Genomic DNA, 11,449 nt, shown 5'->3' with positions numbered 1-11,449 from the left:
CTACAAGAAAGACATCAAGGGGCTGGAAGGTGTCCAGGGAAGGGAACGGAGCTGGGAAGGAGCTGGAGCAGCAGGAGTGGCTGAGGGAGCTGGGAAAGGGGCTCAGGCTGGAGCAAAGGAGGCTCAGGGGGGACCTTGTGGCTCTGCACAAGTCCCTGACAGGAGGGGGCAGCCGGGGGGGTCGGGCTCTGCTCCCAGGGAACAGGGACAGGAGGAGAGGGAACGGCCTCAGGCTGGGCCCGGGGAGGTTTAGGTTGGATGTTAAGGAAAATTTCTTCACTGCAGGGTCAGTCCAGCCCTGGCACAGCTGCCCAGGGCAGGGATGGAGTCACCGCCCCTGGGGGGATTTAAAGGACCTGTAGATGTGGCACTTGGGGACCTGGATTAATGTTGGGCTTGGCAGTGCTGTGGGAATGGTTGGGCTCGATGAAGGCTTTTCCACCCTGAACGATTCCACGATTCCACGATTCCACGATTCCATGATTCTATGACTGCTGTAAATCCAGCCGCTACTAGAGGGCAGAGCGAGCCAGGAGAGACAGGTGGTTTGAGCCGTGCGGGAGCTGGGATGCGGGAAACGTGTTTGCTTCCCCTTGCACTGAGGCGTGTGGGGGAAGAAAGAACCTCAGCAGCACGAGGGATAATCTGTGACACGGTCTGAGGTTTGGAGGGAGATGACTCACGCTTTGATTTCTTTACGGAGCGCTCCAGGGCGGGATTAAGCCGTGTTTGTCAGGAAGGCGCCGCATCCAGCAGCGTGGAGGCAGCGGGGAAGGCTCCTCATTCCAGCACATCAGGCTGCTGCTCCCCAGCCCCGAGCGCAGCTCCCGGTGCTCGTCAGGAAGAGAAAACCGGCATGGATGAATGGCGAGGGCACCCCAAAAGGGACAGCTGCCATCTCCCGAGCACTCACTGCGCTGGACCTGGGGGTCTGGCACAAGGCTGCGTCCCAGCCCAGAGCCCGTCTCTTTTGCAGGCAGCGGTGTAAGGGCAGCTCTGTCGTGCCCGGAGGTTTTCGGGCAGCTCTGCAGCCCCGGCTGCTGCACCCTCACTCCGGTCCCTCCTGCCGGTGTCCCCAGGGACCTTCCTCGAGCAGCCAGCACAGCGCGGATGTTCAGGCTGGACACTTGGGATTCATCCTGGACTGCCTTGGGCAGCTGTCCTGCCCCTGTGCTGGTGCTAGCAGAGGCGTTCTCATCTCAAAAAATGAAGGAAAAGTTTTCCCTGACCCAAACAGAGCCAGAAGTGCAGCTGGTCAGGGCGAGAAGGTTGATGCTGCTCCCAGGATCATCACAGCCTGCGACAGCACCAGGCAGGGATTTGGGGGACTCACGCTTGGATGGGAGGGGTGAGCAGCCCCTCTGCCGTGGTACTCTGTGCCCAAGGACACAGGCAGCCCTCGGTGCCCTCCAGCCCTCGCTCGGAGCAGCCCCAGAGCTCTCAGCGCTGCCAGGAGCAAGCCCAAAGGGTGTCACAGCTGCCCCAGGCCTCAGCCCCTGGAGCCCCCAGACCATCCCTGCATCGCTGGGTGCTCTCAGCACGCACACACCTGAGCTTGGGGGGCACAGGCAGTGTGCCTGGGGTGCCCCACAGAGCTTGGCAGGGTGAGGGAAGGCAGCAGCACCCTCAGCCCAGGCCCTTCCCAGCTCTGTGCACAGCACATGCGGGGTTTTACCCGAGTTTTTTCTGGCTGTCAGACCAGCAGTGCACTCTGCTCGCCCTCAGGGGCACAAACCAGCTGCACCAAGGCTTCTCTGCTCCCTGAGCCTCTCCCCCTGGAGGTGTTTGGGCTGGATCTGTCCTGCACTGTGGGACAGGAGCCTGCAGAACTCCTGGCCATGCAGCTCCTGGAGATGTCTCGGGTTTGCCATGAGCCAACTTTGTGCCATGCTGGAGGTGGGCAGTGCCCCCCACCCTCCAAAGTGAGGAGCTGATGGGGGATTCTCTTGGCCCAGGGAATTCATTCTGTCACTGGATAAACTATGCAAATGTCAGTTAATAGCAGTAAATTAATGAACCATAGGAAAAACTTATCCTGGGGGTGCATCCACAAACTTTTTGCCAGTGATTCTCTGAACCCCTCGGGGTTTTAAGCAGCTTGGGGTCAAGGATGGCTCCCACATCAATGACACTGGGGACAAACAGGCCCAGTGGGGCCCAGGTGAGCACCCAGCCCCAAACCCCACGATTCCACCAGCCCTCCACCCACCCCACTCAGCTCAGCAAGCCAAAGGCTGTGCAATCTGGAGCGGGATGCCAGGAGGCTGCCAAAGCTCTTTGTTTTGGGTTGTGGACCCCCAGCTGGCACAGGAGGAGGTGGCGGGTGCCGTGCCACCGCCGCACGCGCCCGCCTCCCGCGCAGGCTGCTGCGAGGGCTGAGGTAATCCTGGGTAATTCCTGACTGCCATGGAAATGCCTCCGGGCCACGATGATTATCGCTGTAATTAGCCTCTCTGATTTTTCTTGGTGTTCTATAAAATATTAATTTACAGCTGGATCCTTGCCTCCTTTGTGTGCCGGCTCGCGCTCTGCCCATCAGCAGAGCATCTCTGGCACCTCGTGCCGAGGTCCTGTGGGGTTACACGGCAAGGCTGGGGCGGCCGCTGGCGGCTGCGTCGTGGTTGGGGTTGGTGGGGCTGGGCAGGAACTTCCACTTCCCCACAGGAACATGCCCTTGTAGCTCCTAGTTCAAAGGAAATATGGAAAACCGGTGAGGCACGCTCAGAAAATGCCCTCCACACCTCTTCAGATGGATGGTGGAAGGTGAGCAGGAAGCTGTGTGGCTCCAGGAGCCCTTTAACACAACACAGACCCACCCTGTTCCTCTGTTTGGGCCAGAAATAGTGGTTTCGCTCAACTGCATGAAAAATCAGGTAGGGCAGCAGCATCTGAGCAGCACCATGTTCCCCACCCAGCCTGGAGTGACCGGAGTGGACACGGTGCTGTGATTTCCACTGCCAAAATGAAGCCAAATGTGGGATTCGGTAGCACGTGGTGCCCTGAAAACCCACTGCTCACACCAGCACTTGTAAGTTGCCTCCTTTTTCAGCCAGACTAAGTAGAATCGACTCTAATCTTGCTGAAAAGGTGGAAAATGCCACCTCTAATATTTTTGATCCCAAACATTGGGAAGGTCAGGCAGAGGAAGGATGTTGCAGTGTGCTGATCCTCTCTCTGCCTTCTCCCTAGGACAAGCCTTGGGCTCCAGACATTGCATTCCAGCATCCCTGCCAGGGGGTGAGTGCTGCCACACCCCTAAGGCTGCCCCGAGCCACTTACTCCTCTGGGACAGTGTCTCTGCCAGGCCAGATGTAGCAGCTGCCTTAACTACAGCTCAAGTCTAAAGAAAGGAGCACTGCTAATGACAGGAAGGGGTTGTGCCCAGCATGTGAATGTCTCTGCTTGCCACCAGAGATGTTTTCCCAGAGCTTTTGGCCAAGCAGCAGATGCTGCCAGCGAGGTTTTGTCCTCAACACAACCCTACATGTCCCCATGTCACTAAAACAAAGCCAGGTTGCAGAGCCACTGGGAATTTGTATTCTCCGAGGCCACGTCCCCTGCAACATTTCCAAGGTGTTTGCACAGATATTTCCATTCGGTCACTCCTTCCCTCCTGCTAAACCAGGCACACACATCGTGCAGGAGCCAATCCCTTTGGCAGAGGCCCTGGCACCATGGTTTGGAGCCAAGCACACGCTGCTGACAGCCATGCCTCACCCCGGTGGCCAGGGGCTCGTCAGCTGCAACACGAGGTGCTCCCTGTCAGCTCTCCAGGGATGCCAGATGTGGATCTGGAGAGCCTGGCTGTGCTGCTGCCATCCACCACATCCCTCACCGAGCTGGCAGGCTCAGGGCTTTGAGGAAAACCATGTGGCACACACAGAAGGGTGTTTCAGCAGAGAGTTCAACCAGGGAAGAGCAGCTTTATCTGGTTTTTCTCAGTGTTTCTTTCATCTTGTGGTTATGAAGCCACAGAGCCTCCTGGAGGGATGCTCCATGGTCTCACAGCAGTTCCTGCCTGAGCTTCCCAGAGCTTCCCAGGCTGCACCTCCCTCCTGGAAGAAACCTCCATCATCTCACCCAGCCCAGACTTTTAACCCCCACTTTTTTGCCCCCTCTGTGATTTTACTCCCCAGTCTCACTGGTGCAGTCCAGCCCAGTGATGCTTGGGCCAAAAACCCTCTGTCCAGTCACCGTGCAGCCAACATCCTGGAGAGATGCTGCTCCCTGGGTTTTGTGTCTGGCTCAAGGTCCACATGAATATGAACCTCCTGCTTCGCACTCTGTGAGAGCCTCCTACATCTCTGGAGGGAAGAAGTCGCCATGAGATGAAGTCTCCATTTCTGCGGCAGCGGGCTCTCCCACCTCTCTCACTGCTGTTTCTAATCCAGCCTTGCTTTGCTGCTGTGGAGAATTAACATTTTGGGGGGCAGCTTCCCTGTGCACCACCTGAGGTACCCCAGATCCCCTCTCTCTCAGCTTGCAGGGGCTTAACAAAATAAAACCAGCAGGCCGGGAACCTCAGCCGGCTTTCTGGTGATACGGATATTAAAATTGAGCTGCTCGTTGTGTCGGCAGAGGGCAGTGGAAGATGCTTCCAAACCTCCCAAGCCTCCCCCGGCCGCGCTGTGGAGATGGGGATCCGGGGAGGAGACTCCACCAGAGAGGAAGGGAAATAAAAATGCAGTTCCTCCAGCAGCGAGGCTGACCTGAGCGCGGCGTTACCGCCGGGCACCCCACCGGGGAAGGGGGATTTGGGCTCATCCATCGGCGCCGCGCCCAAGCGGGAAGGCGAAGGAAGGAGACCGCGTTCCCCACCGGCGCATCCCTCCAGCTCGGGTCTCGCCGACGCTCACAGAGGCTGCTCAGAGCCAGGCAGAGCCACTGCTCCTCATCCTCTGGCTGGGAGGAAGCGGATGGCGATGGAGCTGGCAGTGATTTGCCGGCGGGAGCAGGCGCGAAGGCCGAGGAGAGGTTTTCCTGGCTGTAGTCGTGTCCTAGAAGGGTTCTCCAAGCCCGGCGAGCCGCAGCACGTAGACAAAAGTCTTCCCAGCCCGCAGCCCGTGCCGGGTGCTGCTCTCCGGCTGCGGGAGAGGCAGGGCGATGGTGCGGCCCTGCCGCCGCCTCCCTGCCGGCTCCGCACCCTGCCCTGTAATTAATATCCCTGGAGGTAAAGAAAGAGCAGCGGGAGGTTGGGATGTATTATTTTACTCTGATAGGAATCTGACACTGACACAAGCCATTAGGGGAAAGAAAGAATAATAACTCAAGACTTGGCATATATGAAAGTGTAAATACCTTCAGCGTGTGAAAAGACAGGCTTTAATATATTGGTGGGTTTGTAATTATTTATTGAAAGAAGAGAAAAGGCAGAGCTTGCTGCAAAATAAGGCAGAGACGAGGGAACAGCTCCCAGAATCATTGAATTTGAGTGGCCGCCGCTATCCCGCCCGGAGAAGGCAGCGTGGGGTGCCCCGTGGCCCCGGGAACAACCCCGCTGCCGGAGTGATGTTGGCGGCTCCCCCCAGCAAGAAGCCGCGTTGGTGTCACACAAACGCTCCCCGAACTTTTCGGGGTAGGGCACGCTAAAAATCCCACCGGGGGTCCCCGGCGTGGAAGGAAGCGCATCCCCTCGCCGGGTGCTCGTCACCTGCTCGGGCGGCTCTCGGGGCTTCGCTGCGGGGCGGAGGGGAGAGGCAGCATCCCCCGCCCGGGCCACCGAGAGCCCCCCGGCCGCGCCAGCGGGATGCCCCCGCACCGGGGGGGAGCTGTGCGGGGCCGGGGAGCAGCGGCGGCTCCCCCATCGCTCCCCGCCGGCCCCCGCGCCCCGCCGGGCCCCGCGGGGGCGGCGCTGGCGGGGGCCCGCCCCGGGCCGGGCCCGCTGCAGGATGCGGCGGCGGGGGCGGCGCGGCGGCTCGGCGGGCGATGCGGGGCCGCGGCCGGGCCCGGGGCCGCCTTTGAGCGCCGCGGGGGGACGGGAGGGGGGCGCGGGCGGGTGGGCGGCCCCCGCCGCAGGTAGGGACGAGGGGGCCGAGCGGCGCGATGGAGGAGGAGGAGGAGGATGGAGGCGGCGGAGGGGAGGCGGGGAGTGAGGCTGCGGCAGGAGGGGGCGGGCGGGGGGGCCGGCCGGGGGGGGCGGCGGGCATGTGGGACCGGCTGCGGGGCAGTCGGGCGGCGGGCGGCGGCCGGAGCGCGGCCGCGATGGCGCAACGCGACGAGAAGGTGCCGGCGGCGGCGGCGGGCGAGAGCGAGCCCGGGGCCGGGGCCGGGGCCGGGGCCGGGGCCGGGGCCGGGGCCGGGGCCGCGGCTGAGCGGGGACAGAGCGGGGCCGCCGCGCCCTTCCAGCCCCCCGAGGGCGGCTTCGGCTGGGTGGTGGTCTTCGCCGCCGCCTGGTGCAACGGCTCCATCTTCGGCATCCACAACTCCTTCGGGATCCTCTACATGATGCTGCAGAGCGACCTGGGCGAGGGGGAGAAGGACCCGGCGCTAGAGTTTAAAACAGGTACGGGCTCCGCGGCCCCTTCCCCGGGCAGGGCAGGGCGGGCGGGGGGTGCCCGAGCGGAGCGGGGATGCCCGAGCGGAGCGGGGGAAGGTGCGGCGGCGCGGCCGGCGCTGCCTCCCGGAGCTGGAAGCTCCTTCTCGGCTGTGTTGAACCTCGATTGCTCCCTGCCCCCTCCATCCTCGTAGCCGTGGCTATATTTATCTCCGACAGCATCATGTGTTTCTAAGCTCCGATGTACTCAATTAAAAGTAATTCGGCTGAAAAACACGCCCTTAGCTTGTCCTGCCGGTGTGTCTTGGGGTAAAGTAGAGCAGCGCTGGTGAATCAGCTGCTGGGTGTGAGCCACCCCCTCTAGTTTTCTTTATTATTGTTCTCTTTTATGGGTTTTCAAGCTTTCTATCTGGCTGCCTTATGGGCCGGGGGTGGCTGCAGGAGAGCATCTGCCTGGCTGCCACGCTTCCTCCGAGCCGGGTCCATTCAGAGGGACAGCCGGCACAGGGCAGGGCTGGCAGCGCCGCCTGCGCGGTCACTCCGAGGGCAGCGCGGGGTCTCCAGCACTTAACATCCCTGAAAAGCAAGATCCGTGGGCAGCAGCCAGCTGTGTGTTTCAGTAGGACCCACAGGCCCGGCCAGGATGCAGACTGGGTAGGGTTAACGTGGAGAAAAGGGATGTTTCTTGCTGCCAAGAGCCTGCTGTTGAAGTAGACTTGGCAGAGGGACACCAGCCTGCTTGTGTGGTGGTCCCAGCTGGACACCGGTGTCGGGAGGCCCGGCCTTGTCCCAGGCCCTGCTATCCTCCCTGGAAGATCATATCCATCCCTGTGATGGACACCTGTGGCCCACCTTGCTCTCATCTGCGGGGTGGAGACGAGCACTTGGCATTGAGGGAACCTGCTTGTGGTGCTGTCCTGGCTCGGGGGGGACGTGGGCAGCAGCCAGGAACCAGGACTGTGCTGGGGAGAGATGAGTGCCAGGGGTGTGTGAGGACCTTAAAGCCTTGTTTTGGGGACCAGCGTTGCCTGCGTTCCCTCCCTCAGCTGCCGGCGAGTGCGGCGGGGAGCGCGCCGGGATGAAATTCATTACAGGATCCACCACATCTACAATCCCAAATTAACTCTGTGATACTCTCACCAGGGAAACGATGCGACCATGTAATTACGGGCAGTAACGGAGTGCCACAGAGAGCTGTGGACGTGTGGCCAGTCGTAATTAGGGTGATTGATGGGCTGGGAGTGAGTGTGTGCGCGCGTGTGATGCCCAGGAAGCTCATAGTGTAGCTCTCTGTTTCCTGCTGCCTGTGATTGTATCTAGAAAGCCTAAGGCAGGGCTCTAAAGGTAGAAGCGGTAACAAAAGAAATTAAATACTCCAAGTTCTGGTGGTTTAAAGGCTCTGTGCCCAAGACAGAGGTTGTAGGAGTCAGCATCTGCCTCTTGCTCCTGCCATCTATTTATTTAAGGCTATGACCGAACAGAGGCCTCGAGAAAGAAGGGCGTGTGGGTGTGCGAGGTGAACCCAGGCTGGGTAATTAAATTGCCTGGGTGACGAATATATGCATTTTGGTCTGGGTGCTTAATGAAGAGGCCGTTAATGAGTCGTGGCTCCGGGGTTGCGGTGCCGAGGCTCCGGCGGCGGCGGCGATGGAGCCCATCTGCGGCACCTCCGGGGCTGCAGCTGCACTGGCTGGGGCCGAGGGCAGCGGGGTGCAGCCTGGGGCCCCCCTCCAGCCCTTCCTCCCTTGCTCCCACCCCTCCCCGCTCAGCATTGCATAATTTCCCCGCGGCGCTCGTTTGCGTGCAAACATAATCAGGAAAATATTGTAGCTCCTTCCAAGGGCTAAGTGATATGGCCTTCCTGAAAAGACCGGTGCTGTCTGTTTGTCCTCCGACGTCACTCTGAGCCCGCCAGCTGCAGGCAACAGCCGGACCCCAGGAAGCCCCTCATCCCCCGCCAACCTGGAGCAGGTTGGGAGGATGAGGATCCGCTCCCTGCTCCAACAGCGGCATCCAGTATGGCTGTGGGCATGGCTCAGCCTTTTGTCTCTGCTCTTAAATCTCCTCCAGGTCTCGGGGAGGTGGGTTTGTATCAAAGAGGGGCTTTGGAGGCAGAATGGGGAGTAATGGTGTCAGCTGGTCAGGCATCCCTTTAAAAATAGGGTTCTGTTTATGCTAAAGCGGGTGCTAGTCGGCACTGAACAATAGCCGCCCCGGCTATAATTATCAAGGTTTATTTCTTGTTTGCATTGGTCACGTTTTCTTGCGTTTGATCTTGAGAAACGCAGGATCCGTGGAGTTCAGGTCTGGGGTCAGGCTTTGAAAACAAACCCTGTAGCAGCAATGCATCGAATGCATAGGCTCGGCTCTTTAGAGAAATATACTGTGCTGCCTATGTCAACAAGCACGGCGGGCTGGGGCGGGCGGGCTGCTGCGACCACCGCGTGCCCCTTCCCCGCGGGACGCCAGCGCCGGGGCCTTTGCGAGGCACACTCTGTGCTTTCGGGTTTGTTTTCTTGCGGGGGCAGTGGAGGAATGCTGAGACCGGAATAAAAAAAAAAGTAATAATATACATGTGAGCACTCGGCCAGGGAAGAAATCCAGCTTTGCTGGAGAGGTGTTGAGCGATGCTTGAGGGTGTTTGCTGGGAGAAGAGTGGTGATGTTTCCCTCCGGTTGTACAAGGCTCGTTCCACTGCTGAGGGATCCACGGATCCATGGCTGCCTCTGTGCTGGTCCCGCAGTGAGGGCTGACCCTGAGCCAAGGGACAGAGCAGCCATCCCAGCACGCTCATCTTCCCCAGCTCCAACAGCCCTTCTGACTGGCAGCGCAGTCCTGGGGAGCATTAACTGGGCATTGACCTTCTTACATCACTGTCTGCTCTGGCACTTCTTACATCACTGTCTGCTGCCCCAGCCTTGGGAGAGGGGACCACAAAGTGACCTTGTCCCTGTCCAGGGCTGTGCCCTCAGCCAGAGAGGTCCTGCTTGCACTGAGCCACCTGAGGGTCCCAGAGGGTGGTCCAGCTAGCCGGGGAGAGCTGGGAGGGTGACACTTTTTGGTGCATCTTGTTCCTCCAAACACATCCTTGGTGCCATGCCCGAGGTCTGGAAAGCCCTTCTGGGACAGCCTGCAGAGACACATAGATTTTTTTTTTTAAAAAAGGGTCTATTTATCTTTTTCTTCCCCCCTCCTCTGCTTTGTGTCAATATCCCAGGTATAGATTAACTCTCTTCGCTTAATATTTAATGTTTTGGTTCCTGGAAATGGAACTGAAAGCAATCAGAGAGGTGGCCTGAGGAGCTGGTCTGGTTTGGCTGCAGCTCCTCTGTGTGCATCCCTGTGTCCATCAGCATCTTCTGATCTGTGTGCAAGAATCTGGGGAGCAGCTTCCCCCCTTTAGTCCAGCTCCAGACAGGGAGCAGAAGCTGCTGGAGCTCCCTGTGCTTAGGGAAGCTGGATGGTGCATGGCCCACAGTCCTTGGCTGACCAGATCCTGAGGCCAAGGCAGGGCTGATGCCGCCTTTACTCCTGAATTCCCATCTGTTCTGCCGGGGAATTTCTTTGTGCTGATTTCACATCGTTAGGACAGGTGAGCACAGGTGGAAAAGGCTATTTTTACTCCAGTGTTGTAATGCAGGCTCGGTAAGAAAGAGTGAGTTTGTTTTCTGAAATAAAGCATTTCAGTGCTAACAGTCACATGAAAGAGGGGGAGGAGAAGTCATGGGCTCCTCTCTGGGCTGAGGAAGATTCCGTGGGTGGGTGAGCATGGCTGGAGCTCCAGCAGCTGGGAAGAGAAATCCCAAGGTGAGGGTAAATCACAGAGTGCCTTGTGTTGGAAGGGGCCTTAAAAATCACCACATCCCACCCCTGCCATGGGCAGGGACACCTCCCACTGTCCCAGGCTGCTCCAGCCCCAATGTCCAGCCTGGCCTTGGGCACTGCCAGGGATCCAGGGGCAGCCCCAGCTGCTCTGGGCACCCTGTGCCAGGGCCTGCCCACCCTCCCAGGGAACAATTCCTGCCCGATATCCCATCCAGCCCTGCCCTCTGGCACTGGGAAGCCATTCCCTGTGTCCTGTCCCTGTTCAGCTCTCTTGGAGCCCCTTTAGAGGAGAGGGAGAATCCCCTCCCTCCACATTGTTTTTGATTGCAAGAGGTAATTCTTGGAAATGATCCCAACTAAATTGGGATGATGGGGTCATCGTGCAGTGCTGGCACTGGGAGGCTCCCATCTTCTGGAGGTGACACTGTGGTTGTCACCTTCTTACCCAAATCTGCAGGATTTGGAGCTTTTATTAACTGCCAGGGTGCTGTGCTGGCCCTGTTTCACAGCTTTGTTGGCCGAGGGTGCCGTGGAGCTCAGCATTCCTGGGGCCTTTCCCATGTCCATCCGGGTTTCCAACCCTCCTCTAACCCCAGGGAGGGATGCACTGATATGAACTATATTTACATAGCCCAGATGGGGATGTAAATCCAGCAAAAAGAGATAAAAAGGACGTTTTTACTACCTTGCCCTGCCAGCTGGGGAGTACAAAGGGCACCATGGAGCTTTCCCAGATTTACTGGGGGTTTCCCATGGTGGGATGCCAAGGTGCCAGCACCAGGCTCTGCCCCAGCTCAGCTGCCTCTGTTTTGGAAGCTGGAGTTTGTGATTGCAGGGAAACGGGGGAGTTTTAGAGGAACTGGGGTTTTGCCTGAGCTGATTGCAAGGTGCCCTGTGAGATAAAGCAGCCTGAAAAGCAAACAAAGCCCAGTCATGTTGTTAAACCTGGTTCTTGGGAGCGATTAAGGTTATTAGGAGGCCGGAGTGCTGTTTCTAAGGGAGGTTCTTGTTTTTCAAGACTGCAGGGGCCCTCTCAGCCAGCACATTTGCCATTTTAGTGGTTTTTAATTTACTTTTAAGTGTCCTTCACCAGCCAGCCAAGAAGATGAAGGGTTGTATTTCCTGGTGGCC

The 11,449-nt window shown here is 58.8% G+C and overlaps 1 protein-coding gene across 1 annotated transcript in view; it reads left to right on the top strand.

Moving 5' to 3' along the window:
• Positions 1–6,144: 6,144 nt before the first annotated feature.
• SLC16A2 (solute carrier family 16 member 2) overlaps positions 6,145–11,449 on the top strand; it is a 36,250-nt gene continuing 30,945 nt past the window's right edge. The window contains exon 1 of the mRNA XM_032123640.1: positions 6,145–6,502. Within this exon, the coding sequence (XP_031979531.1) occupies positions 6,145–6,502 (358 nt within the window). The remainder of the gene's footprint in view (positions 6,503–11,449) is intronic.

The sequence above is a fragment of the Corvus moneduloides genome, chromosome 14, assembly GCF_009650955.1.
Source record: "Corvus moneduloides isolate bCorMon1 chromosome 14, bCorMon1.pri, whole genome shotgun sequence".
Lineage (NCBI taxonomy): Eukaryota > Metazoa > Chordata > Aves > Passeriformes > Corvidae > Corvus > Corvus moneduloides.
The sequence above is the reverse complement of the archived record's forward strand: the minus strand, read 5'-3'. Positions and strand labels throughout refer to the sequence as shown.